This window comes from Myxine glutinosa, chromosome 12, assembly GCF_964187855.1.
Source record: "Myxine glutinosa chromosome 12, kmMyxGlut1.1, whole genome shotgun sequence".
Lineage (NCBI taxonomy): Eukaryota > Metazoa > Chordata > Myxini > Myxiniformes > Myxinidae > Myxine > Myxine glutinosa.
In genome coordinates this window covers 44215010-44240075 of record NC_136272.1, presented here as the reverse complement: position 1 = coordinate 44240075, position 25066 = coordinate 44215010, and the positions used below count along the sequence as shown (strand labels likewise).

At 44.5% G+C, this 25066-nt stretch overlaps 1 protein-coding gene across 7 annotated transcripts in view; it reads left to right on the top strand.

Moving 5' to 3' along the window:
- Positions 1–23893, top strand: part of GRAMD4 (GRAM domain containing 4) — a 66652-nt gene extending 42759 nt beyond the window's left edge. For 5 of the 7 annotated variants that reach the window (XM_068132626.2, XM_068132625.2, XM_078766776.1 and 2 more), the window contains 9 exons: positions 4391–4462; positions 4604–4647; positions 4815–4924; positions 5073–5230; positions 5365–5512; positions 12029–12122; positions 12309–12390; positions 20710–20778; positions 21467–23893. In XM_068132626.2, the coding sequence (XP_067988727.1) occupies positions 4391–4462; positions 4604–4647; positions 4815–4924; positions 5073–5230; positions 5365–5512; positions 12029–12122; positions 12309–12390; positions 20710–20778; positions 21467–21601 (912 nt within the window). In that variant the 3' untranslated portion in view covers positions 21602–23893. Of the gene's footprint in view, positions 1–4390; positions 4463–4603; positions 4648–4814; positions 4925–5072; positions 5231–5364; positions 5513–11993; positions 12123–12308; positions 12391–20709; positions 20779–21466 lie in introns of all 7 variants that reach the window. The other 2 variants (XR_013621087.1, XR_010986619.2) reach the window with 1 other exon arrangement.
- Positions 23894–25066: the final 1173 nt, after the last annotated feature.

Sequence of the window (25066 nt, the reverse complement as noted above, 5' to 3'; positions counted from 1 at the left end):
CGTGCACTTTTGCGCCCTTACCACCTTACTCACTTGTCTGCTTCTTTTGTCTCCCACCTCCGAGGATCTGGCTTTGGGGTAGAGAGAGAGGAAAGAGAGGTGCTGGCTGCGCAGTTGTGGGCCTGCACTTTCGCTGTTTGCTGCCGGGATCGATACACCATATGGACCGCAATGTTTGTGGCCACCCACAATGGACCGCAGTTCGTTTGCGGCCAAGCACCACCCGGGGATGGACCTATGGGTCAACGTGGCACCTATGCCATAAAGGTGAACCACTGTTAATTAACACCACTGAAGGCCACACGAAGAGCAAGAGACACCTGCAGGGTTAGGGGTTGTCGAATTTATTTTTATTCCAATGAACAATGGTGACTGCACCGATTGGTGGTGGGGTGGTGCTTTTGATGCTGGGAAAGGGTGCTCTGCACGTTATTAAAGGCCGTCGGCCACAGAGCACTCGTGGGTTGGTGTATCGATGTTGGCAAGCGCGCTCTCTCTATGCATAACATCTGCATGTGTTCCTCCAAAAACAGGTCCTGGATCGTAGTGTAAATAGCAGCGTAGTCTTGTAAATAATGCTCCCTACCGGCTGTATGTGTAGTTTGAGAATTCTTTCCGGATTCGGTTATCCTGTGGGTGTGTTTCTGTGAGGAGAAGGGTGCAACGTCGCAGGGGGACATATTTACTCATTTGTGAATATCTGTAAAACTGTCGCACTCAGGGTAGAGTTAATAGTAGAGGGAACTACATTGCGTGCCACACTAAAGTAGGTAAAAATTTATCGGGTCGGGACGCCCCGAGGGTAGAGAAGGGTGCAATGTTGCGAATATGGAATTTGGCCTCCATATCCGCTTGTAAATATTCCCCTATTTTCTCCAATACTCCCCAACTTTCCCCAATCCCCCATTCCCTAGTCCCATTGCATGTAAATAACAATCAGTAGAGCCGACCTTCCCCTTATTCCCCCATTAAATGTCGTGCCCAGGTCCACCGCACCACACGTAGACAACTTTCGGACATCTTGCTAGTTATTCTTAATCTATGTCAGTTAAGGCCTCGTCTCCATTAATTATGACTCTTCGTTGCACCAGAATGTGATTATATGGCATCAGTAGTGAGTTTAGGACCTTTCCCATACCTCCTCCCATCTTCTTCCCCAAACAACAACAATAACAACAACTACAACAACAATTACAACTACAACTACAACTACGACTACAACAACAGAGGGGCGGGGAGTGTGCGTCCTCACACCGGCTCGGTTACCCGCCATGACCATGCGCTCCACGGCGTTACCCCGAAGGGGCTGGCTGTCAGCTCCTCGTCAGGGGCGGAGCCAGTAACCCCCCCACGCACCCAATGAGAAGCAACGTGCCGATTCCATCTGGGGCGGAGCTAACGAGCCGAGGGCGTGTCACTCCCCGCCGGATATACGCGGCCCCGCGCCGGATGTGACGTGAGATGCGCCTCAGCTTGGAGAGAGAAGCCACCGCCACCCCCAGCGCGACGATACCTCCCCGCATCTTTGGACCGGACCGGACCGTACTGTACCCTGCCCCGAGCCCAGGAGGACCTGGAGCCATCGATACCTGCCTTTCCTAGCCATCAAACCCCCGTGTGAGTCAGCCGTTGTCCCGTTTGTCTGTCGTCTGTCCGGGGTTAATATAAGAGTGTGTCTAAGTGCCTGTCTTTCTGTGATTAATACTTCTAGCCCCTGTAATCTGACCTTTCCGTACGAATATAATCTCCTCCGGAGGTCTTGAGAATCGAAACCTTGGTGTCGTATTGTGTTATTGTAATCCAGCCGGGTGTCTTCTTTTTCTTATTGAGCCAGCATCGCGCGACTAGTCAACGTTCGGGCACAATCGGGTAACTTGTGCAGACGTGGTCATACCATAAAACCGCTCGGTGAATAACATCCAAGCCACGTCTGTAACAATATCTTGCACAATTGACAGTATATGGTATCCTGCTTTACTTGCCAAACTTTGTGTGGGCATACAAAACCATCTTCATTCTGTGATTTCTGACTTGCTCCACTCGCACAGTCAATGTGTTGTCATCAATGGAACTCTTACTTCTCTTCTCCCAATGAAGTTGTCCATGCAGTGTATTAGGCTCACTGTTGTTCCTCATCTACATAATCGATCTCTACGATGCTCCAGATCGCCCTCTCTTCATTTTTTCAGATGACCCCACTCGGGTGTACAGTATGCCAATCTAGTCACGGAGCATGTGCAACGAAATAGACTCCTGCAGGTGTTTTGTGCTGAAAGTAACCCACCCATCCAGATGTGTTGTGGGAAGCCCAAATTATGTTAAACTTGTTGGCAGTCTGATATATTGTTTTGTCCTGAACTATGACGATATATTATCGACAAAATAGGGCATAATTTCACATATTTTCAATATGCCAAAATTGGTGAGCGGTCAATCAAGAATGTATGTGCAAGTGGTGCAACGTTGCTTTTAGTCCTGTCTATTGAAGTGTGAGCACACTTTCTAGTGGGTAAAACCTATATTCTGTCACTCAGTGCCTCGGCCATGAGGAGACAAGAGAAGAGCATTGACAACCTAACTCACACTCTAAAGGCTTCACCAACCCCTTCACTGAGCTTTTCAGCTTGGCCACAAAGACAGTGATGCCCCAGAGAGTCACCCAGGACCTGTTCGGATAGAGCACTATTGACCAGCAGTTGTTTGATGACTTCGTCTGCGACCACATCAATACAAATGCAATCAACTTGTGGGCTCCTATGAAGAGACGTCAGCTAAATACTTGGAAAATCACAGAGAAGTGAGTGAAACTAAGTCTGGGACAAAAACTGGTCGAGCTCAAAGAAGACTGAAGCCTCTTCAATCCGAGTGCTGGTGGTGTCCAAGTCCCGGCCAGACGTCAACCTCGAGGAAGCTGTTGACAGCTATGAGCTCTCTGTTTTGCCTCGTTCCCTGTTTGCTGCTGATGGATAAATGCTGCACTGCCACATGAAGAGCGATTTGATAGTCATCCTGGAGAGTCTACCAGCAGAGAGCAATGACCCAGGCCCAGACGGTGACGGCAGGTAGACTGGCCATGAGGCAGCCACTGTTTGTAGCATTGCTTTAGTAGATGGAATGTCCAAAGTCCAGTCAATGGGGATGCCATCCTGGATCCTGAATTGCCATCAGCTGGCAAACCACTTTACCTCCCGTATCCTTGATTAGTGCAGCCAAATGGACGAAGTGCGAGTGATTTTCCACAGATACGATGTTGAGCATTTTTTGAAGCAGGCTACCAGAAACGGAACACAGGGGACACAGACAGCAGTTCCCTATCACACCACAGAGGAGGCTGTTGGTTGCTGTCTCATGGCAACACCAAGAGGTAACTAACAGGCTACTTTGTTGAAAAGCTCCTGGAGAAGGCACATTCAATGGGGCGTCCAGTCGTTGTGGCTTGGGGCATCCAATGCAGAGCAACACGCACTGATAAGAGATACCTAGACAGTTATCATGAATAGGCCGATACTAAGCTGTTCCTGCATGCTGCTGATGCCACCGCCTGTGAGGCTATAAGCATCAGCATTTGCTCTCCTGACACGGATGTATTCATTCTGGCTGTACAACGCTAGCCAGAATTATGCAAGGACACAGCCTTTGTCACTGGAACTGGACAATGGAGTCGGGCCATTCCACTCAGCACCATCTATGATGCTTCTGGTCCAACTAAATCGGCAGTACTACCTGGTGTCCATGCAATGAGTGGCAGTGATAACACTGGTAGTTTCGCTGGTAAATGGAAGCATACCTTCTGTAAGGTATTCCAAGATGCAAGTGACAACATTGTAACAGCCTTGACAGACCTTGGCACCTCTGTGATGCCAAATGATGAGCCATCTGCTGCCATTGAAGAGTTTATCTGCAAGGTATACCAACCACAGACCCTGATTACTTTGGTGAAAAGATTGCGATGGTGGTTGTTTAAGAAGAAGCAAGCAGAATCATCCACCATGCTTACCCACAATATTTTCTATCCCCATTAACTTTTCCTAATCAAACCCTCTTACTTACACATGATAGTGATTCCTTCTCTCCTCTCACCAATTCCTCTGTTCATTCATTCCTTTGCTTATTGTGTCCAAGAGTTGCCCCACTGCCCTACTGGCAGTTTATACCCTCCGTCACCTAGTTCATCCATGAGCTTTAGTTCTGTATAGAAAATCCTGCTGTCCACTTTACATTTCATAACTAAATTACCTTTGCCATACTATTATGATTTTTATCAAACTAATTAACAAAGAAACGCTGGGAATGTAATTTTATAGGTGATGGTTCACCTGGTGATGAACAATCACCTTATAAATAGTGGGACTCCCTGGTTGTGATGGCACTGATTATGTCGTTTTTGCAGGAACCCATGAAGATGGACCTGACAATGTCTGAGAAATTCCAGCTGGTCCTGGATGTGGCACAAAAGGCACAGGTTGGTGTGATGAGGACATATCTCACATAGATGGAGGCTTTTTCAAAACTATCATGGACCATCGGTGTCGTGAAAATTACTTTATGGTGTTTGCCATTGTTGTTTTTCGGGTTTTCCAAAGTGTGTGTGACCCATCCGCAGAACCTTTTTGGGAAGCTCGCGGACATTCTGGAGAAACTGAAGAAGTGAGTCACAATTACAGACCGACAGCATTGCTGTGTCGTCAAATGGTTTTAATGGATGCTTGGCTCTCACTTACAATAATTGAAGTGTGGTCCTAGATGCCATAATTATTGATAATGGGATTTGCATAAAGTTACTACATTGATGTCCCCCACTTCCCTACCCCCAGCTTGCTAATGTGGATTGAAGAGGATGCAACACAAACCCTATATCTCATGTTCTGGGCAGCTTTTCTTGCCTCTTGTTTCCTTCCTGCTCCTTTACTTGGCAGAATCATGGGTAATGTGGGAATTTATGTATTATTTTTGAAATGCCTCAATTTGCTTTCGTTATTTAGTCATTACATCCCCAATCAGTGTGTGTCCCCTCCACTACACATGTACCACTAACATGTGCCTGTAATATTCCCTCATTGTCATGCTTACAGGTCTCATCATAGCCTTTCGGTTCTTTGTTGTTGCTCCTGTATTCAACCGGTTTCCTCGCGTACGTCTCCGTTATGACACCGCACATCGCCTCTGGCATTTACTACCTACAAACCAGCAGCTTAGAGACAGGCCACCGAGTCTCAACTCCTCTCGTCGGGTAACCACACCGGCTTCAGAGCCTCTATCTTATACCAGTTTTTTCACATGGGATGTATCTGCTCCATATCCCATCCCCCTCCCCCTCGCCCTCTCACTTATGTGCATATTGTCTCACCGTACCTTCCACCACAGAATTTGGGGACAATGGCGCGCAGTGGGAGTTCACCTGTACTGGGTGGGTCTGACAGAGGTGATGATGCCATGGGCGCAGTTCCTCTATCACGTAAAGCCAGCTTTCATGAAACATTCAGTTTGCCTGAAACTGAGAAACCACTGCCAGGTTTGCAGATGATTTGCACTGTCCTCAGTCACTTGCCCCGTGCAGTGTGTACACCATGGTTCTTTTATATCTGCCAGCCTTGTCATTCTTCTGCAGTTCTGTTGTATTTGTTCAGTACTGCAGACTGTGCTATTTGTTACGTTGGAGTAGGTACGAATTAGATAGCATATTAAGTTCATGCAGGTTAGAACATTTTTGTAACCAGGAACCCATTAGAGTGAATTTGTCCTGTTCTTTGGTATGCTGTGAGGGGCAGTATATAGTTGATATTGGCATCATAAATAAATTTGTACGTGTCCTCTGTTTTAAAATAATAATAGTAATAATAATTAAAAAAATATGGTAGGCACCAAAGTAAGGAGACTGCATTTGGATGTCTTGGCTCAAATTTGAATCGATAAAGCCCCCTTGTGGCCTGCTTGATTACAAGGTGTCCAGCATGGCGCCGGCCATCACAAGGACTCCGTAGGGTACGTCTCAATTGGCGCATGGTGTTGTATCATTGGTTCTGGCAGCACCGGTAGCAAAACTTCCTTGGCATTATGTCGTTACAGGGGTAGCAACATGCCACCTCATTGGAGGGGGACCCTTTGAGGGTTGACTCGGCGTCCGGAATTCTAGATCGAATACACATCCCGCGTGCGGGTGAAGTTGTCCTTATGTATTAGTGACCGCGGGATGGGGATTAAAAAAGAGAAGAAGGAAAAGAGGCAGGGATATTGGAAATAGACAGGCTAATGTGGACCTGTGCTGGCTTGAGTCCCAATTGGAGTCAAAATGTGTTTACCATTTGTGCACAAAGCAAAAACGGGGTTAAACAATTGGTGCACTCTGTCTGGACAGACAAACGTTGATTTATGATCAAGGAACAACTTATTTCAATTGAATGTTGTATTTTGAACACGAATCAGAACATGAATCGAAAAACAAACCTGCAGTTTAGCAGTACTTTGTCCATGAATTTGTCCTGATCGCGCATGCTTGGAGAGGAGCGAGATATGGTTTTAGTCTGTCTGCCTGTCTGGCAGTCAAACAAAATTCAAAATCATTCCAAATGGGAAACTTACTGTTTCTAGCGGTCATAAAGGATGTAAAGAGGCACGAATGACTAATTTAACGTGTTAAATAAGGTGGTATAAAAGATGCTGCATCAACAGCAGTGAACTTTCAAAAAAAACATTTCTACAACCTTTAAATTTTTTATTATTTAAATTGAGTTGTGTACTTGAACACTGGAAAACACAAATCGTCTTATTGTCACTTTCGAAAACCTTTCGTTTAGCAATACAATCAGACCCTGACATTCGTGGGGATACTTTCCTGGAAAATGCCATGAATGTCAGAACAGTGAATGTGGGGGCATTGTTTAAATGGGAAAAGGGAGATAGGTTCCCAGCGGTTCCTGAATCGTGGAAAATCCCACGAATGTAAGGTAAATCCCATGAATATCGAGGAAAATTCCGCAAATGTGGGGGCATTGTTTCAATGGGGAAAAGGGGCCAGCTGATTGCACTAATACTCGTATATGCGGTGGAGTGTTTTCATTCTGTACAGTAACTCGCAGAGGATGACATGTGTAGGCAGCTGGTGGGATATCCTGCAAAGTCGTGAATGTTGGGATATCCCGTTAAGCTATTAGTGTGAATGGTGGGATATCCCACGAAGCAATGTTCACAGTGTGAATGGTGGGATATCAAGTGAAGCTCACTTATCGCGCGGATAAAATAATTTTTATTTGGCCACGAAAAGCCGTGAAAACGCGAAGCACAGGGCTGTGAATGTAGAAGCAGGTCATGCTCGTGGAAAATGTTTTTTGTGTATATCCAGTTGTTTTGTGCATGGCTGGTGGAAAATATGTTTTAGAACGGTCATGCGTAGAAAAACGTGAATACGCTAGACATGGGGCTGCGAATGTAGAAGCAGGTCACAATTTATCAACCACAAATACGGCGTGAATGCTGGGGTCCAATTGTATTTAAACAAAATATTACAGTATTTTACATCATCTCAACCAATCAAATTTGTTGCTTGCAGTCTCGCAGACCCCAACCATGTCCTTTTTTTTCTCAAGACTGCATGGGGTAAAGTGTTCTATGAACTCTCCAGTTGTTTTGTGATAATTTAGGTATTTTAAGTCATGAGCCACAGGCCACTCATGACAATAGGGAATTGAAAGAGGAGGTGGAGACTCAAGGCCAGAAGCGGCTGCAGGAAGGGGCAAGCAGGCCTAAGAATAATGGGGGTATTCACATGCAGCCGGAATTGGACATATGGGGCCCGGGACTTCAAATTTCAATTCATTTTAAAGCGGCCTTGGCGGGTCCTGTTTCCCAGGCTGCATGATTCGGACCAGGGGTGGTGAAGGTGGTCGGCCTCATGCGAGATTTCACTCCTCGGAAATTAGGTTGTATCAAGCAGCTGGGGAGCTGCTCTGGGATGATTTGGGGATCTGGTGGTGTGGTGTCCCGTCCATCGGGGAGTCACCTGAGTGAGTAGACTGGTGGGGTGGACGGACTTTGGTTGGGGTTGAGACCTCCAAGAGACCATGGTGTTTTCTCTCCGGCTTCTGTAATTGTGTGCTGAGAAAATCACTAGGGGGAGGTGATGTGGGCCAGTAATGGCCTGAGTTGGTGACCGCTCGATCATGTGGACTAGCATACTTTTCCTGAGGCACTGGGACAGCTAGCATGTATACGTGCCATGCTGGTCTGGTCTTTGGATGTCGGTCAAAAGGCATGGGCCCAGGTTTGATTACCACACACCGGACAACCAACTGAAGCATCTCTGTAATGTTATGGAGTTCAATGGATCCACATTTTCGGGAAAGGCTCGGAGAGGCCTGCATAACCTTCCACAGATAGTCTGCAGCGATTTTATTGGCTCTCGGTTTGGGAAGAGAACCCTGGGTTTAAATTGGAATTGTCTATATGAGAAGATTGTCTGCAGCAGGCACTGCTGGTATTGGATTGTTCTCAATTTACCTTTCCCCATTGTAAGGAATCACCATGCTTTGCTTTTGGAATATGCATGTGAGTTGGGTAATTGGTATGGGTGATGGGCAAGAGTGGCCACAAGAGCTAAGCGTTTGGACCGGATGGAAAGGGGTAAAAGTGTTTGTGTGTGATTGTGAAATAAAACATTTTCACTGATGATTGTGCTTTCTTGAGTATTGGTGATTGTTAGAGTGCATGCAGGCCATGGCAGATAGGAACACAAGTGGCATGGACTGCAGGTGTAGGTAAAGATGGATGGCAGCTGGAGAGGGAACATTGCGTGCAAGGTTTGTGGGTTGGGAAGTGGTGCGTGTCTGCAGTTAATGGGGCTCTTGGAGAGAGCGAGGACTGCGGCCGCTTGCCATGCCTCACCTCCGGTAGCCAAGCATGCAACTGGGAGTGGAGAACCCATCGGGAGGAGGGTTGAATCAGTCTGCCATGGGCCAGAGGAACCCTGATAAGCATGTGTAGGCTAAGCAGTGCCACATCACTGTACACCCTTTAGAGGGTGTACAGTGATAGAAGCGTTGGTGCTAGGGGATAGGAAGTCAAAGGAGGGTCCCAAATAAATCATTGCTATATGGTCTTCGTTTTACTATGGGCACCCACACACTACTACACCCCCTTGCACCACATGATAGGACCTCCCCACTCCTGAGTTGAGGCCACACCTCCAGGTAATTATCATGCTATGGCCTTGCTAGGATGAATGGTGATAGAATGGTTATTGTGTGTATGGTTATTTGTGAACGCTCCATTCCGTCACTTGTGACTTGATATGTGTTATGGAGGACAGGTAGCCCATAAAATTGGGTAGGTAGCTTTGAAATGGGGTGTTTGGGCTCAGCTCTCCATACTGACCCATCACTTTGTTTATCCAAGCTAGCAGCCATATTTAGAAATTGTGCGTGTTTTGTGTTGCTTGTTAGGGCTCCGTTGTGCCTCCTGTGCTCATTGTGCAATATAGTACGTATGGTGTTTTATAGATGTCTGCTTTTTATGAGTCCGCGAATGAAGTCGCCGGAGGCATTATGTTTTCAGGTTGTCCGTCCGTCCGTCCATCCGTGATAGGTTTTCGTTATCGCGATAACTTGAGAACGGCTAAAGGGATCTTAGTCAAACTTGGTGCAGGTATGTATAATGAGGTAAAGATGAACTGATTAGATTTTGGGGTCACAAGGTCAAAGGTCAGAAGTCATGTTCGGTAAAAATCCTGTTATCACGATAACTGGTGAAGCAGCGATGGGAACGAAAACGAACCACTTTTAGCGGCCATTTTTCCCCGCAGAGCAGGGGTTGGCCTTTTTTGGGCACCGTGGTCCCCTTTTTGAAGCAATGTTTTATGGCCGGATTCCCTTCCTGCCGCCAACCCTGGTAGTAGCCTCTTGCGACACACAGGGAATTACCAGTGAACTGGTACTCAATTTGCCGACCTCAGAAGGATGACAGGCTGAGTAAACCCCCTTGGTGTTAATTCAGTGATCGAAATTAATTCGATGATTAATTCGTTCATTCAGTGATTCAGAACGATCGATCAAACCCAGTATCCTCGGATCCCATGCCGGCACCCTAACCGCTAAGCCAACACCAGGCTCGAACCAGTGATGGGATTCTGACCAAATTTGGTACACTTATGTAGAATGATGTAAAGATGAACTGATTAGATTTTGGGGTCAAGGGGTCAAAGGTCAAAGTCTGTAATCGGTCTATAACTTGAGAACGGCTGAAGTGATCTCATTCAAACTTAGTGCAGGTATGTATAATGATGTAAAGATTAACTTATTAGATTTTGGGATCAAAGGTCAAATCTGTAATAGGTCAAAGGTCAGAGGTAATGTCAGGTAAAAATGTGCTAACTTGGGCACAGCTGAATTGATTTAAATCAAACTTGATGCAAGTATTATAATGATGTAATAATGTGGGCGGAGGCATATCGGTCGACGTCGCGACGGCGAAGAGTGCCATTCAATTTATTATTATTATTATTTTTTTTTTTTCAAACAAACCTGGTACAAAGGTGTATTGTCACAAAAAGATGAACAGATTTGAATGTGGTGTCACAGGTCATGCCAAGGTAGTTACCTCCGCCACCGAAATTGGTCAGAGGTTAAATGTTTTCACCCCTGTCTGTTTGTCTGTCTAAGCAGGATATCTCAAAAGGTTAGGGTTCGGATGAAACTTGGTGGACAGGTCAAGTGACAAGGAAAAATTCATAATATTTTGGTGAAGATCCGGATACGAGAATTTTTTAATTTTTAAAGTGAATCTTCACCATTGAGACAAGGGGCCAAAACGATACATTGCATGATATCTCAAAAAGTTGTGGACAACTTATGATAACACCTGGTGGATTAGTTGATTAGGTGACATTAAGAAGCCGATTCGATTTTGGTTCAGGTCCAGATACAAATCCGGCCTATCAGTGGGATACAAAATGTAAAACTGTTCAGCCTGGCGGTGGTATGTACATTACTGAGTGCTGTTCTCATTTATATTATCATTTCCTTATTAAAATGACTAGTGTGGGGTCTTCTTCCCTTCCTGCCATCAGACTGCTAGGAAAAGAGGAAGTGTGGGGTTTCGCTTTTTCCCGTGCATGGTATCGGTCTTTCTACCACGGTGCAGCTATCGCAGGGCTGTGCACCACATGTACAAGGGTGGATGAAGATAAGGTTCACGCATTCGGTGCATGCGGCAATATAATAGTGTCACGTGACTGCTCTCAGTTAAGACCGAGAGTGATGGAAACGAGCGTTAATGGAGGCGTTCAACTCAAATTGATGGCGGATGATACGCCAGGAGGAAGAAGAGTACCGATTTACCTGGATGGCCTCGCTGATGTCTTCACCCTGCAAAAAGTAACTCAAACGGGAACGGGTTTAAAATATACAAAGAAAATAATGAAAGGATTTATTTTAAACGGAACCCGATAACAAGAAAAACGCGCCGATAAACTAAAACCTAAATGGAGCGTTCCCTCACCAGACTTAGAACATGGACGAAGGGGAAATACAATAAGTGTACTAATGGGCCTGACTAATGTCTGTGTGCAGTGCCATAAGGGACAACGGATAGATCACAAGGTCTCACGCACAGGGGAATTAACATAATCCGTCTACTTTTATGGAACACAATGGATGAATGATTGCAAAATGCAGATTTTTGTTTACCTCAAAGTAACATTATTGCATGTACTGCACATGCTTTGATGTCTTACTGTGCAATGATGTGCGACTCTCTGCAGTATTTGCTGATCAGAGGTGTGGTGTAACTTTGCAAGAGGTGGTGATTTGAGATGGCATGTTGCCATGTGGGGTGATGTAATGTGTGAGATTGATGGTGCCTGAGGTTTTGTGCCTTGATGCTCCGGCACCGGATTGGCATTGGATTCCGGTGTGGCATTGCCGTCACATGGCAAAGTATGGTGTGCTGCTTCAGCACACTTTGAGAAGTGGTTGTGCGTGTTGACGCATTGCGTGATGTTGCAGTGCACGGTGATGTGTGGCATCGCGTGACGTTGCAGCATGCGAAAATGGATGGCGTTGCTGCCTCATTAACAGAGACAAGAAAATCTCCACGGATTACATCCGCAATGGCCTACTCTACGTTACTGACAAGTAAGAGCTATTGACACCGATTCAAAATTATTTTCAACAAGCCATCAGGCATGACCTGCATTGTAGTTTTACACCTCGGCCTATCTCCACAAGTAATGTTGTGATACTGCACCATGCACATTTCCTTGCACCTCGTTCCCACCCCTCATTTGATACCCTTTATGCAATCTTCCTTCATCTGAGCAGCTTTATTTGCTTTGAAAGCAAGTCTGGCCCATCCAAAAAGAACAAGGTGATTCAACTGCAGGACATCACTGAGATTCAAAAAGTAAGTGTCTGTGCTGATTGCTTTGTTGTGACAAATGTGTTTAGCTGTGGGTTTGTTTATTTATTTCTACAGTAGGAGAGTGGTCCACAGGGGGAACGAGTGGGTAGGGGATTATTAGGGTTCAAAGAATGACCTAGTTGCTTTGAAGATCTACCATATGATGAAAGAAGCAACCATTTGGCCTAAATCTCTGTTTCAAGTGTTTCATCCACATCACATGAATTTAGTTTTTCCAGAGAAAAACGTATTTTTACATTGGTTTATCTACTACTTGATGTGTATAATTTGAACTCCCAAAATATATATACAATATTTTCAAAACGCATCTTTTATTGGTTGTAATATCCTTCAGAAAGTGTCAGAAGGTGGAACGGAGCCCAGGTCCCAAAGTATGTATCGGTCATCCTTTTTTTCGGATCACGTTTTCAGGACCAAGTTGTGATGTTTTGATGTTTTCCACTGGAGATCGTTTTCCTATCTTTGTAGTTTGTTCTGAGGGCTCTTTTGAGGATTTTTCACTGAACTCCATCCGATGTCCAATTGTAGTTTGTTTGGTGTAATATTTCAATATTGCTTTTAAAATCTCAATGTGGTTCTGCTTTATCACCCTGGTTGCTCCGACTATCCGAGAATTACCGGTACAATGCCGGCACTCCTCAGCTTCCAGGTTCTCTTTGCTTTTCAGATCCTGATTTTTTTTTTCTCTGTAATCTCTGCATTATATAGGTCAGTCATTTTTTTCAATGCCATCCCTTTTTTTGGATAAGACCACTAATTGTCCTGTTGCAAAGCTATGTTCACGCTGGTCAGGCTATACATGAGGATTATGTCCTCACTTTCGATGATTGTCCTTGTTTCGTGCTTCCACCACTTTTCTGTAGCTGGGATATTGAAGTTATTGTCCATTTTCTGGTGTGTTACGGCACGGGTGTCGGTTGCACTGTCCCACACTGTCTGACTCGGAACAGGAACCTAACTCCCACTGTAGTCTTACTAAATGCATTTCAACAAAGCGTCGCATGTCTGTAATGTCACTTGTAGCCTTGTTAAATCAAAACGTTTTGTTTAGATCCTCTTTCTTGGTTTAGGCCTTCATTTCACTTCCTGGATTTTTTAATCTGTCCAGTTTCCTTTCTCAATGGTTCTCTTTGCCTTATGAGCCCTTGTTTTCTATACAACGTCAAGGCTTGTAGAAGGGCTAGAACACTGAACGAATCAGGATGCAAGAGAACAAAAGGAACAGTAGAAAGAGAGGGGGGAAATGAACAGCAGGGTAGAAGAATAAAATAGGAGGGGGGACACTTGGACAAAGAAGTGATGCAGAGAGGAATGGGGCTAGGGAACGATGCAAGGGGTGTGCGAGATAGATACAGAAGCAAACTCTCATGAAGAAAAAACTGGAAATTTGGAAGGAGGTGGGCTTAGGAGGGGTGGGGGTGATCAAGGTCTTTTTTTTTTTTTGTATGCATAATCGAGGCTCGTGAAAGAGCTAACATTTATCACACAAACAAATCAAACAGACAAACAAACAAAGTATATAAAAAGGGGAGCGGTAGACAAGATGGGGAGAGAAGGGGAAGCACATAAACACAACATTTGAGAGCAGGGACATCGGGAGATGTGCGGGACGGAGAGGGCTTGGGGGGGGGAGGCGGCGTGGGAAGGGGGGAGGGGGTGGGAGAAGTATAAAACACAAGGACACCAAGGACTTCCAGGAAAGAAGTTGGTATTTCAAAAAAGTGGATTTGGGGTGAAATTAGCGGGGGTAGAAAAGATCAAGGTTTTGGATTGGGGAAGATAAGAGATGGTGGTGAACAGCTGTTTTAAAGACCTGGAGGGAGGAGTGGGATTGAAGAGAGTGAGGGACTTTGTTCCAGAGGCGGGAGAAAAGAGGAATGAAGGAGTGAAGGTGAGCAGAGAGTCTTGATTTTGGCAGTTTAACCATAAGAGGGTTGCAGGCAGATCTTGTGCGACCTGTAGGAATATTTGGGGGACAGAGCCCAGAGAGCTGGAGGAGCAAGGCCAGAGAGGAGTCGGTAGAAGACAGAAAGACCACCAAGACAAGTTCCAAGTCTTAGGAGCAAAGATCAAGGCTTTGGATGGGGCATGATCTAACATGGTGGTGAATAGCTGCCTTGAGGACCTCGAGGAAAGAATGAGATTGAAGAAAATATGGAAGTTACTTCCACAAGAGGAAAAAAAAGAGGAAAATATGAGTGGCGGTAAGTAGTGATCCTGAATTTTGGGAGTTTAACCAGAAGGGAGTTGATGGTGATGGTGGATCACGTGTGCCCTGCAGAAACCATAAAGGAGGCAGTAGAAGACAGAGACCACTGGCCTGTCTGTGATGGAAGAGTGATAGGCCCATAGACTTAACTTCATCGTGGGATATTCCAATGATCTTGAAGGCCTTCGATTCCATAGCGTCAAGCTGAGCAAAGGTGTAAGACAGGCTAGCCAGCCTAGAGGGGAAAGCAGTACTCCATCTAGCTGCGCTTAAAGGCCTTGTATGTGGATAAGAATTCAGGTGTGCCAAGGAAGGACTTTGTACGACAGAGGATGCCCAGTCGGCGACTGGCTTTGGAGGTCAACTTTGAAACGTGGATTACCCAAGAAAGATCATGGATGATAGTGAACCCAGGAGTTTCAGTGACTGAACCTCATCAAGAGGATTGTTAAGAAAGTAGATCGGAGGGAATGCCAAATGATGTTTTCAGAGAGGGAGAATGAGAAAATTAGAGTGTGAGATTTGTCAGAGTTGAAAGACAAATTCCAAGTGTTTGACCAGCTTGTGATTTTTTTTTTTTTCAAAGGTCTGAAGCAGGAAAATGCTGCAGCCTGCCTGTCTGAAGGATGAGGGATGTCATGGCAGAGGGTGGAGACATCAGCAAATACATAAAGAGGATTTTCAAGAGATTCAGAGATTGTTGATGAAGGTCAGGAATAGGACGGGGCCCAGAACACTACCTTAGGGCACTCCAGCCTTTGCAGGGAGAGGAGATGAAAGGATTCCGTTGAGTGTGACACGTTGGCTATGAGAATAGAGGAAGTCAGTAAGCCATGTGTGAAGATAGCCTTGGATGCCATAGGCAGAGAGATTGGAGAGCAGGGTAGGATCCCAGACTGTATCAAAAGCTTGACATTTGTCCAGAGTCCATGTCTCTCCGAAAAGACTGACTGGACAACCCTCCCATCTACTTTCTGAACAATCCTCTCCAGAAAGTTCTGTCACTCAATCTTTTGGGTCTCACTATCTGCCATGATCTTTCCTGGGAAAACCACATTTCCAAGCTGGCCTCCAAAGCCAGTCACCGTCTGGGAATCCTCCATCGTGCGAGGTCCTTCCTTGGCACACCTGAGCTCCTCACCACATACAAGGCTTTTATTCGCAGCTCAATGGAATACTGTTCCCCCCTCTGGGATGGTGCTCCTGCCTCACACTTAGCTCGGCTTCACGCTGTTGAAGCCAAAGCTTTCAGAATCATTGGAATCTCCCGTGATGAAGCTAACTCCGAGGGCCTTTCACCCACTCACCGCAGGCAGGTGGTCTTTCTGTCTTCTACAGACTCCTATCTGGCCTAGCTCCCCCAGCTCTATCTGTGCTCTGTCCTCCAAATATTCCTACAGGTCACAGAAGATCTGCCAGCAACCCTATTATGGTGAAATTGCCAAAATCAAGACTCTCTGCTCACCTTCACTCCGTCATTTCTCTTTTCTCCCGCCTCTGGAACAAACTCCCTCACTCCCTTCAATCCCACTCCTCCCTCCAGGTCTTTAAAACAGCTGTTCACCACCATCTCTTATCTTCCCCCATCCAAAACCTTGATCTCTTCTACCCCCATTAATTCACCCCAAATCCTTTTTTTTTTTTTTTTTTTTTGAAATACCGACTGTTTTTCTTTCCTGGAAGTTCCAGCAGTGTCCCTGTGTTTTATACTTTCCCACCCCCCGTCTTCCCATGCCTCCTCCCCCCAAGCCCTTTCCCTCCCACGGATCTTCTGTTGTCCCTGTTCTCTGCTGTTGTAGTTGTATGCTTCCCGCTCCCTTTTTTGTATGTTTTGTGTGTCCGTTCGTTGTTGTTTTTTGTGATTAATGTTAGCTCTTACACGAGCCTCGATCTTTTATTCCAAAAAAAAAAAAAAAGAGACGGCCCTGATCTCGTGTCTGGCATTGAGGGCCTTCATCCATTGTTGGTTGAGTAGAAGCAGAATGTCCAAGGTAGAGTGACCAGGTCTGAATCCGAATTGGTGATCTGAGATGAGGCCGTTGGAGAAAAAGAAGGATTTCATATTAATTGTGATGATGGATTCCATGACCTTGCTGATGATTTTAAGTAAGCTGATAGGTCTGAAGTTGAGGGGGTAAGTTTTTGCACCTTTTTATGCCTCGTCTGACAAAGTTGGCGGAGGCATTATGTTTTTGTGTTGTCTGTCCATCCGTGATAGGTTTTTGGTACCACCATAACCTAAGAGCGGTTGATGGGATCTAACTCAAACTTGGTACAAGTATGTATATTGATTCAAAGATTAACTGGTTAGATTATGGGGTTAAGAGGGCAAAGGTCAGATGTCCCGTTAGGTAAAAATGCTGTTACTGAGCTAACTTGTGAACCAATGATGGGATTTTGATCAAAATTGGTCTGAGTATATATTATGATTCAATGATAAACTGATTACATTATGACACCAAGAGATCAAAGGTCAGTGTTTGTAATAGGTTTTCGTTACCACAATAACTTAAGATGGCTGGAAGGAACTAAGTCAAACTTGGTACAAGTATGTATCATGATGTAAAGATAAAGGGATTCAGCAATGGGGTCAAAGGTCAGAGGTCCTGCTAAGTAAGAATTGTGTTACTGCGCTAACCTGTGAACTAATGATGGGATTTTGACCAAACTTGATAGAATTGCATATGATTATGGAAAGATGATCTGATTAGATTTTGATGTCAAAGGTCAGAGGTCATGTCAGGTAAAAATGTGATACATGAGAACAGCTGAAGGGATTTAGATCAAACTTGGTACAAGTATGTATAAGATGTACATAATGTGGGCGGAGGGATATAGGTCGACGTAGCAACATCAAAGAGTGCCGTTCTATTTTATATAATGCAGTGATGTTGGTCAGGAAGGGCATCCGGCCATAAAAACATTGCCTCAAACAGGGAACCATGATTGTCATGGGGCCCGCAAGGCTAACCCCCGCTCTAGCGGGGAAAAGTGGCCTTAAAACCGATCATTCATTCATATTCAGTGATGTTGGTTGATTTCCAAGCAGATGGAAGATGACCTCGGGCAAATGATAGGGTGAAAAGAGCAGCAGAGCAAGTTTTTAGGATTTGTAGGCTGATGCCATCCAGTCCAGTTGCAGAATGAGAGTTGAGGGGTTTTTTTTTCAGAAAAGGATTTGCCAGAAACTTGTCCACCTTCTCGGGTGCAAAATATACAATGTCCAGGAGCAATTGGATATGAACGAGGGGTTGGGGCACAAGGTTTGGAAACAAACACGACAAAGGGTAGCTGAGCTCTCGTCGCTGGGAGCCAACAGCTATCCAGTAAGGCGATGGTGTCTCCTAAAAAAAAACACCCATCTAATCTGGATTGGACCAGTTTTAGTCATACCAAAGACTTTTAAAATGGTACATGCTGCTTCCTTGGTTGACGTTCAGCATTTGAGGGATAGAGCATGGACAATCCCCATTGGTTGGCATGCATGAAGAGGAGGAAATTCCTCCTGAGTAAATGCCCTGCTGAGTGCGGTGAGAAAAGCAACACCATTGTTATGACGTCGCTGGTACCCAGAATATCGCCGAAGCTCAGTGGCTATGTTAAATGTTTGTCTCATCAGCGTGCGTGTGGCAGCTTCATTACGAGCCTTAGACCATGTATTAAAAAGAATTAAAACAAGTACAGATACATTCAAAGTACACCGCCCCATGCCAAATAATTAAATATGCTGCAGCGCGGCATTGCCGGGGCGCCTCCGGCGCCCTGCAATACCGCAGTGCAGCTCATTGAGGCTGCATTGGGAGGGAGAGGTGTACACTAATTGATTGATTAATTGTATAATTAAAAGCAATAAAAGATTATCACAAAATATTTTCATAATCAATTGGCTAATCGCATAACTAAACCACTAGTGCTTCATCCGAAGATGTATCTTTTAGAAATTTAATTAAATAAGTCATTTATAAAAAATTAAATAATTAATTGATTACTCAATAAATAATTAATCGATTAATCAATAAATAATTAATAGATGAAATGATTAATCAATAAATCAAAAATATCCTTGATAGCCACATCACTTGGTCACTCATGTCCAAATATTAGCTTCCCAGCTCAAAAGGTGCCTGAGATATTGGCCAAATGAGAAAGAAAATAAATAAATGATTAATAATGAAAATAAATAAATAATAATCATAAAAAAATTAAATTATTAATCAATTTGGTCAGAGAACACATAAACGACCACTATTTCATCAGAATCTGTAACTTAAAAAAAAAAATTTTTTTTGTCATTAATCGAATAATTAAATAATTAATCGATTAATTGATTAATTAATAAATCAAAAATATCCTTTGCAGCCAAATCACCTGGTCATTGGCATGTCCAAATATCAGCTTCCTAACTCAAAAGGTGCCTGAGTTAATGGTCAGAAGAGAAAGGAAATTTGATTAATTAAATAAGTACTTAATTAATCGCTAATAATTAAATAACTCCTCAATTTATTGATTAATCAAAAAAAAAAAAAACGTTTTTGACAAAGGACTTGCTCACTACTGTGCCGAAATTTCAGCTTCCTAGCTCAAAGGATGGCTGAGATATCGCCCAGACAAACAAACAAGAAAGAAAACAAGAAAGAAAGCAAGAAAACAAGAAACCAGAGTGAAAACTGAGTACTCTCTTTCAGCGTGCGTCACTGCTGAGCCCCCTTCGGTGCCCAGCAATGACGATTTGCAATGCCTGGAGATGGCATAGGAAAAGAGCGGTGTACAAAAAACACATAATTGAAGCATTCGGCCTCGTCACGAGTGGACTCAGCTGTGGTGCCATTTTAAGTGAGGGACGGGATGGAAGGGGAGCATGCACCAGAGATAGACCTAACAAGGCACCACGAGGTTTTAAAGGAGGGAGACAAGGTTAAAGGTTCATTCTTGAGGTTCGTCAAATGTTTTCTGGCTCATCTGGGAGTAGACACACTTGTTGCAGGCTTTGTGGAATGATCTGAGATTGCCTTTGGTTGGGTTTGCTTTTCAGGAAGACAAGACAAGGCAAGTTGTTTTAAAGCAACTGCTTCCTCACAGGATTCAGGTACCATGGGCAGGAAGAAGGGTGGGATAATTGAAGATGAGATGGGATTAATCTGTGCATAAAGAGAGAGCAGGTTTCTGTGGAATTTTTCCCAAGTTGAGTTAACATCAGGGGCAGTAGATATAAGAGACCAGTCCTGAAGTGAGATGGCTGCTTGAAGAGATGAACCAATTGGAGCAGAGGAAGAGCGGGAGATATTTGCAGGAAAGTTAGTCATCACCAAGTCCAGAAGGGAAGATTTGTCATTGAGAGAAATCGAGGTGGGTATATTCACAGATTTAGTCAGTCCCATGGAATCACAGAAGTCCTTTGCTGAAGTGCTATCTATGCCTGATGAGAGAGGTACAATAAACACCTAACCAATTTGCATGGTGACAATTGATCCACGCATGAGGAAGAGAGAATTGCCATGAGTGGTTAAACGTTAGTCCATGTTGTCTGAGAGAGAAATGTAGACGGAGTCGTCACTGTTTGGAGGATAGTACAACACACAGACAAACGAGGTCGGAGCGGAGGGATAGTTCCTGCCAACGCTAGTACTGGGGGTTGGGAGGTGTAAGATTAGTACTCGGAAAGTGAGAAATTAAGTTATTGATGTAAAGTGCAACTCCGCCACCAAGGTGGCGTTCAGGCTTTTTAAATCAGAGGAGACCATCGGAGACGTCCTGTGGGATGAAGGATTCTGTTAAACAGATGATGTCCGGTTTGTCAGCAACAGCCTGGGTTGAGAGATCTGTTAGGTTGGAGCGAAGGCCTTGGATGTTTGAGGTCCATGGAGTGGGGGTGGGGAGAGAATGCTGAGAGGGTAAGTACGGCTGGTGTGGGGAGGCTGGAAGGGTGTGGGACGGGGGAGTGGGAGGGGGGCAGGTTTCTGTGGAATTGTGGAGGAGCTGTGGAGGAACTGAGAGGGAGAGTGGAGGAGCTTTCAATTTTAGTCCAATTGTTATTTTTCTATTCAATAGAGATGTCATGGCCTTCACCTGCATTCTTCCATGGTCTTTTTCAGTACAAGGTTCTGACGATGCTGCCCGGTTCTGGAATGGGTATTTCCATCAAAACTCCTTTTACTCAGAAGGTACATTTACTCACTACTTTGTAACTTACCATAGGCATACTGCAATTTAAAACCCAAAGGGGTTTAGTTGTTACTTTTTAGTACAATAAATTACTCATGGTGCTGAATGCAACACAGGTTTATTACCTTGACAAAAGTAGTACCATATTTGCATTTTATCAGATGGAGGCCCAGCTTGCTAAACCTAATCTCAAAGTTACCTGCTCTTATCTCATTACCCCGTGCACGCGAAGCGAAGGAAAAGTGGGGTCAAGCAATTGGTTCACTTTGTCAGTCTGTAAAGTTACGATGCGCACCAAGCAAAGTGAAGGGCCAGAATACACTGCGCCCCAGCACTCTTCCTCTTTACCAAACCACATGCCAGCACTTGTGGTCCAATGAAGACAAAGTAAAAACAGCAAACGAATGTAATACAATAGTATTACATTTTATTACACCATCCATGTCCTTGTTTCTCAAGACTGTGTGGGGTGAGGTGTGCTAAATGGTTAATTGTTTGAAGCCAGCAGCATGTCGCTACTACTCCTGCTTTGTCATAATGTTTACTTTGAAAACCTGTATTTCTTTGTGACAATGTTGTGTGCCATTGTTTTATTTTCAAAAAAGTGCATCGGAAGACAATTTGGACATTTTTAGTCCTTGTACTCTTCCTGTGTAACCTTTGCTTGCCGTCCTCATCCTTCCGCAGCCACTGGTGTTTGGCGCAATGGTGCACAGAGATGAAGCTTACCAGACAATCATGTCACGTTTTTCGTCATTGGCACAGCAACCCGTGCAGGCTGCGCCCGAGGCAGCCAACCTCAATATCACGGCGTGCTCATAGCCCGACTTGCTCCCGCTACTGCCAAACACTCCTTTCTCTCTTCCCGATTGAAGAGCATCAACTTGGTTGGAAGCATTCGTTTTGTCACCATCATAATTATTGCCATTATTGTCATTTTATTTGAGACTTTGTAGAGGCCAACTTGTTGCCAAAGCTGTGACATGCGCTTGTGTTGGTTGTCCTGCTCAATGACGTGGAGCTTTGATCTAATGGAGTGTGAGCCTGGTTGTGCAGGTTCCTTCGCTCTCTGCTTTACCCAAAACGGCTGTGGCATGCCTACCACCTCACTTACTTCACGCAGGGTTCTATTGTTCATGCATTTTGTGGCAATCTGCGCCCACGGTTTCTGCGGTGACCCGGAGGGAATGTTCTGGCTGCAGCAATGTAGGAACTGCCGTAGCTGAGAATGTTCTTTGGGTCGATAAAGATTCTGGGGAATTTGATCTGAGAGCTGCAAATGGTGCCTTTGGTTCCATTTTTGCTGGGCTTTCTCCTATTGTTTACTTTCTCAAATGTTGTTATTATTGTTTGGTGGCTTTAAAAAAAAAAAATCTATATAATCTCCATTCAAAGGCTCAGTTTGCCACGTCGAGAGGTCAAACAGCATATCTCGAACATTCATGAATCATTGATTTGTTGTCACTTCCTAGTTTTCATCCTAAGTTACCCTGAAGCCTGGTGTTGGCTTGGCAGTTAGGGTGCCGGTTTGGGATCTTAGGATCCTGGGTTCAAATCCCGGTCGATCGCTGAATTTACACCAGGGGGGTTGACTCAGCCTGTCATCCTTCCGAGGTCGGCAAATTGAGTACCAGTTCACTGGTAATTCCCTGTGTGTCGCAAGAGGCGACTAACAGGGTTGGCGGCAGGAAGGGCATCCGGCCATAAAACATTGCTTCAAAAAAAATGGGACCAAGGTGCCAGATAAAGGTCAACCCCTGCTCTGCGGGGGAAAAATGGCCTCTTAAGGTGGTCTCTCATCCTAAATTACCAGAAAATGACTTTTCACCAGTTAACTGCTTCTTCTTTCACCGAGGACATCAAATTCTCCAAGAGGAGCCTTGCGTCGAGGCCGATCGAACATCTGGGAATGCAGATCTGAGCGGTAGTCGCTCCACTATGCTCAGGTGAAACGGAGCCGTTTGACCTGTTGGACCTTTCGAGACCCTGAGGCGGCGAAGCCGAGAAACGTCGGGCACAAGTGACAGTCGCAATGCTTTACCGCATCATTAGCAGGAAGGGCGAATCGGCATTCTACGTTTTGCTTGAACAAACCCTGGTGGTCATGTGAATAGACCTTTTGTCAGCTTGAAGCTTTCAGTGCCGGTGTATTTGTTCATGATGTGCTTTCAATGATGACTTTGTTTTTCGTTTTTTTATAAAATTATCAATGAACTGAATTGCATTGCACCATTTAAAAGTTTATTTTTTGAAAATGCGTGAACGGACCAAATCGATGACTTTTGGAAACGACACGAGAATTGTCGGGAGTGGATTTATGGCCGTGGCAGCGACGCTTCGCTCTACCCTTGACCACGACGATTGACGTTCTTTCCAAATTTCGACCCAGGTTCATAACCGATATACTGTGCAAACTGAGGTTTTCATCCTGACGGACGAGTAACGCACTCGTTAATTCGCCAAAATCTGCGGGATTGAGTCACTTGCTTTACAGTTAGGACAATGAAGAGACCATTTGACCCTGATTGTCGATTCCTGAGTCGGTGTGGTAAGGGACACCTACCTTACTCTACAATCGGTGCTCACTCCTCATCTACACATCCTTTCCTGCACCTGCTCAGCATCCAATCCATGGCCCATTTCAACTGTGTTCACTCCAACCTCTTCAGTCCTCAGTAGGCCTTGTTGCATATTCTACAATCATTCCTTGTGCTCCACACTTGAATCGGGTACGGTGTGTGACGTAAAGGAATATTGCGCATTAAGTGGTAGAGGAGAACTCTTGACCCTGAACCAGCCCAATCTACGTTATTTTGACGTTTCTTTTTTGCATTAGAAAGATAACTTCAAAATAATACGACTCAGAATGCGAGGTTATGATTGGCTGTTGGTTTGTAGTGGTGCAGATACAGTGTATGCACGTGCCCCTCTCTCTCTCTCTCTGGGTGTGCTTTAAACTGATGCCTTGTGGTGTGCACTGCTTCCAAGGACTGTTCGTCGTCCATGCCAAGTCACGTCGCAAATGCTTGTTTCAAGCCTGATTTTATTTTTCTGAGCACTGCTTTTAATCCTGTTGAGTGTTATTGTTGGTATAAAATTGCCATTTAAAAAACACTTTGTACTTCAAAGTTGTCAGTTTTTTGGGGGGAGGATCGGCTGGTGGTGTTGTTTTGAGGTTTTGTATGAGGTGTGCAATGATTGCTCCCAGAACATTGGCCGTGTGATGGGAACGAAAACGATTTTGGCCATTGGTTCTTGTGTTGACTTTGAAAGTCTTTCCTCGAACTTTATTTTTAAGGTCATCACACATTGGAGGTACTTCTTTCATGCAGCTTAAATGTTAATCTGATACCTCCATGATGCCACCTTGAACCCTCGTGCAGAGCAATTTGGCAGATTCAACTTGGATAATATATCAGGGTCGAACTATAGCTTTTTATTGATGGGACCTGGTTAGTGGGTCCATGGGATAGCTTGTAAATAACTAGATGGTATTCATAGAATACTTACGCTGCGCAGTCAACTTGTTGCGAGCCAACTTTTCTGTTTTTGAACGTTTCTCTTTTTTTTGGATCCAATATGGCTGCCAGACCACGTGAGCGATGACATCGTAAATTTTTATTCTCTAAATAATTGTTGCATAGATAATGCTTAATAAATTTTAAACTGATCAGACTAAGCGTTGTCCCTGTCGAAATATGACGTCATAATTATGGCACCAATGACGTTATAATTATGGCACCAATGACGTCATCATTAACAACACCTATTCCCGATATGGAGTTATTTACAATGAACCATGTTTCAATTTTTTCCATAGCGCGGTTTTGGAGATATAGAGGTGCAACGTTTTTCGGTTTTTCCAAGATGGCGCCTGTAACATATGACATATGATGTCATAATTATCATTAAAATATTCTAAAGTAGGAGGTGCTCCTATGGTGAAAATTTCGTGTCCATCAGACCAACAGTTGCTGAAAAAAAATTAATAACGATCGGATGGATAAGTGTTGTATTTGTCAATTATGACGTCATAACGAAGACACCGATGACATCATTAACCCTTTGAGTACGGATGACGTCCAGTGCCGCAACGTGTACGGATGAGGTTACTACACGTCATCGACTATACCTATAAATAGATCGCCAGTACGTGGTTGCATTCCCGTACCAACATGCCAAATTAATCCTGTACCGGGGGTATTTTTTATCAAAAAAAAATCCCGTACGCAAAGGGTTAACATATCTTATTCCCCATGGGGAGTCGGTGACTGAGCCAGGTCTCGA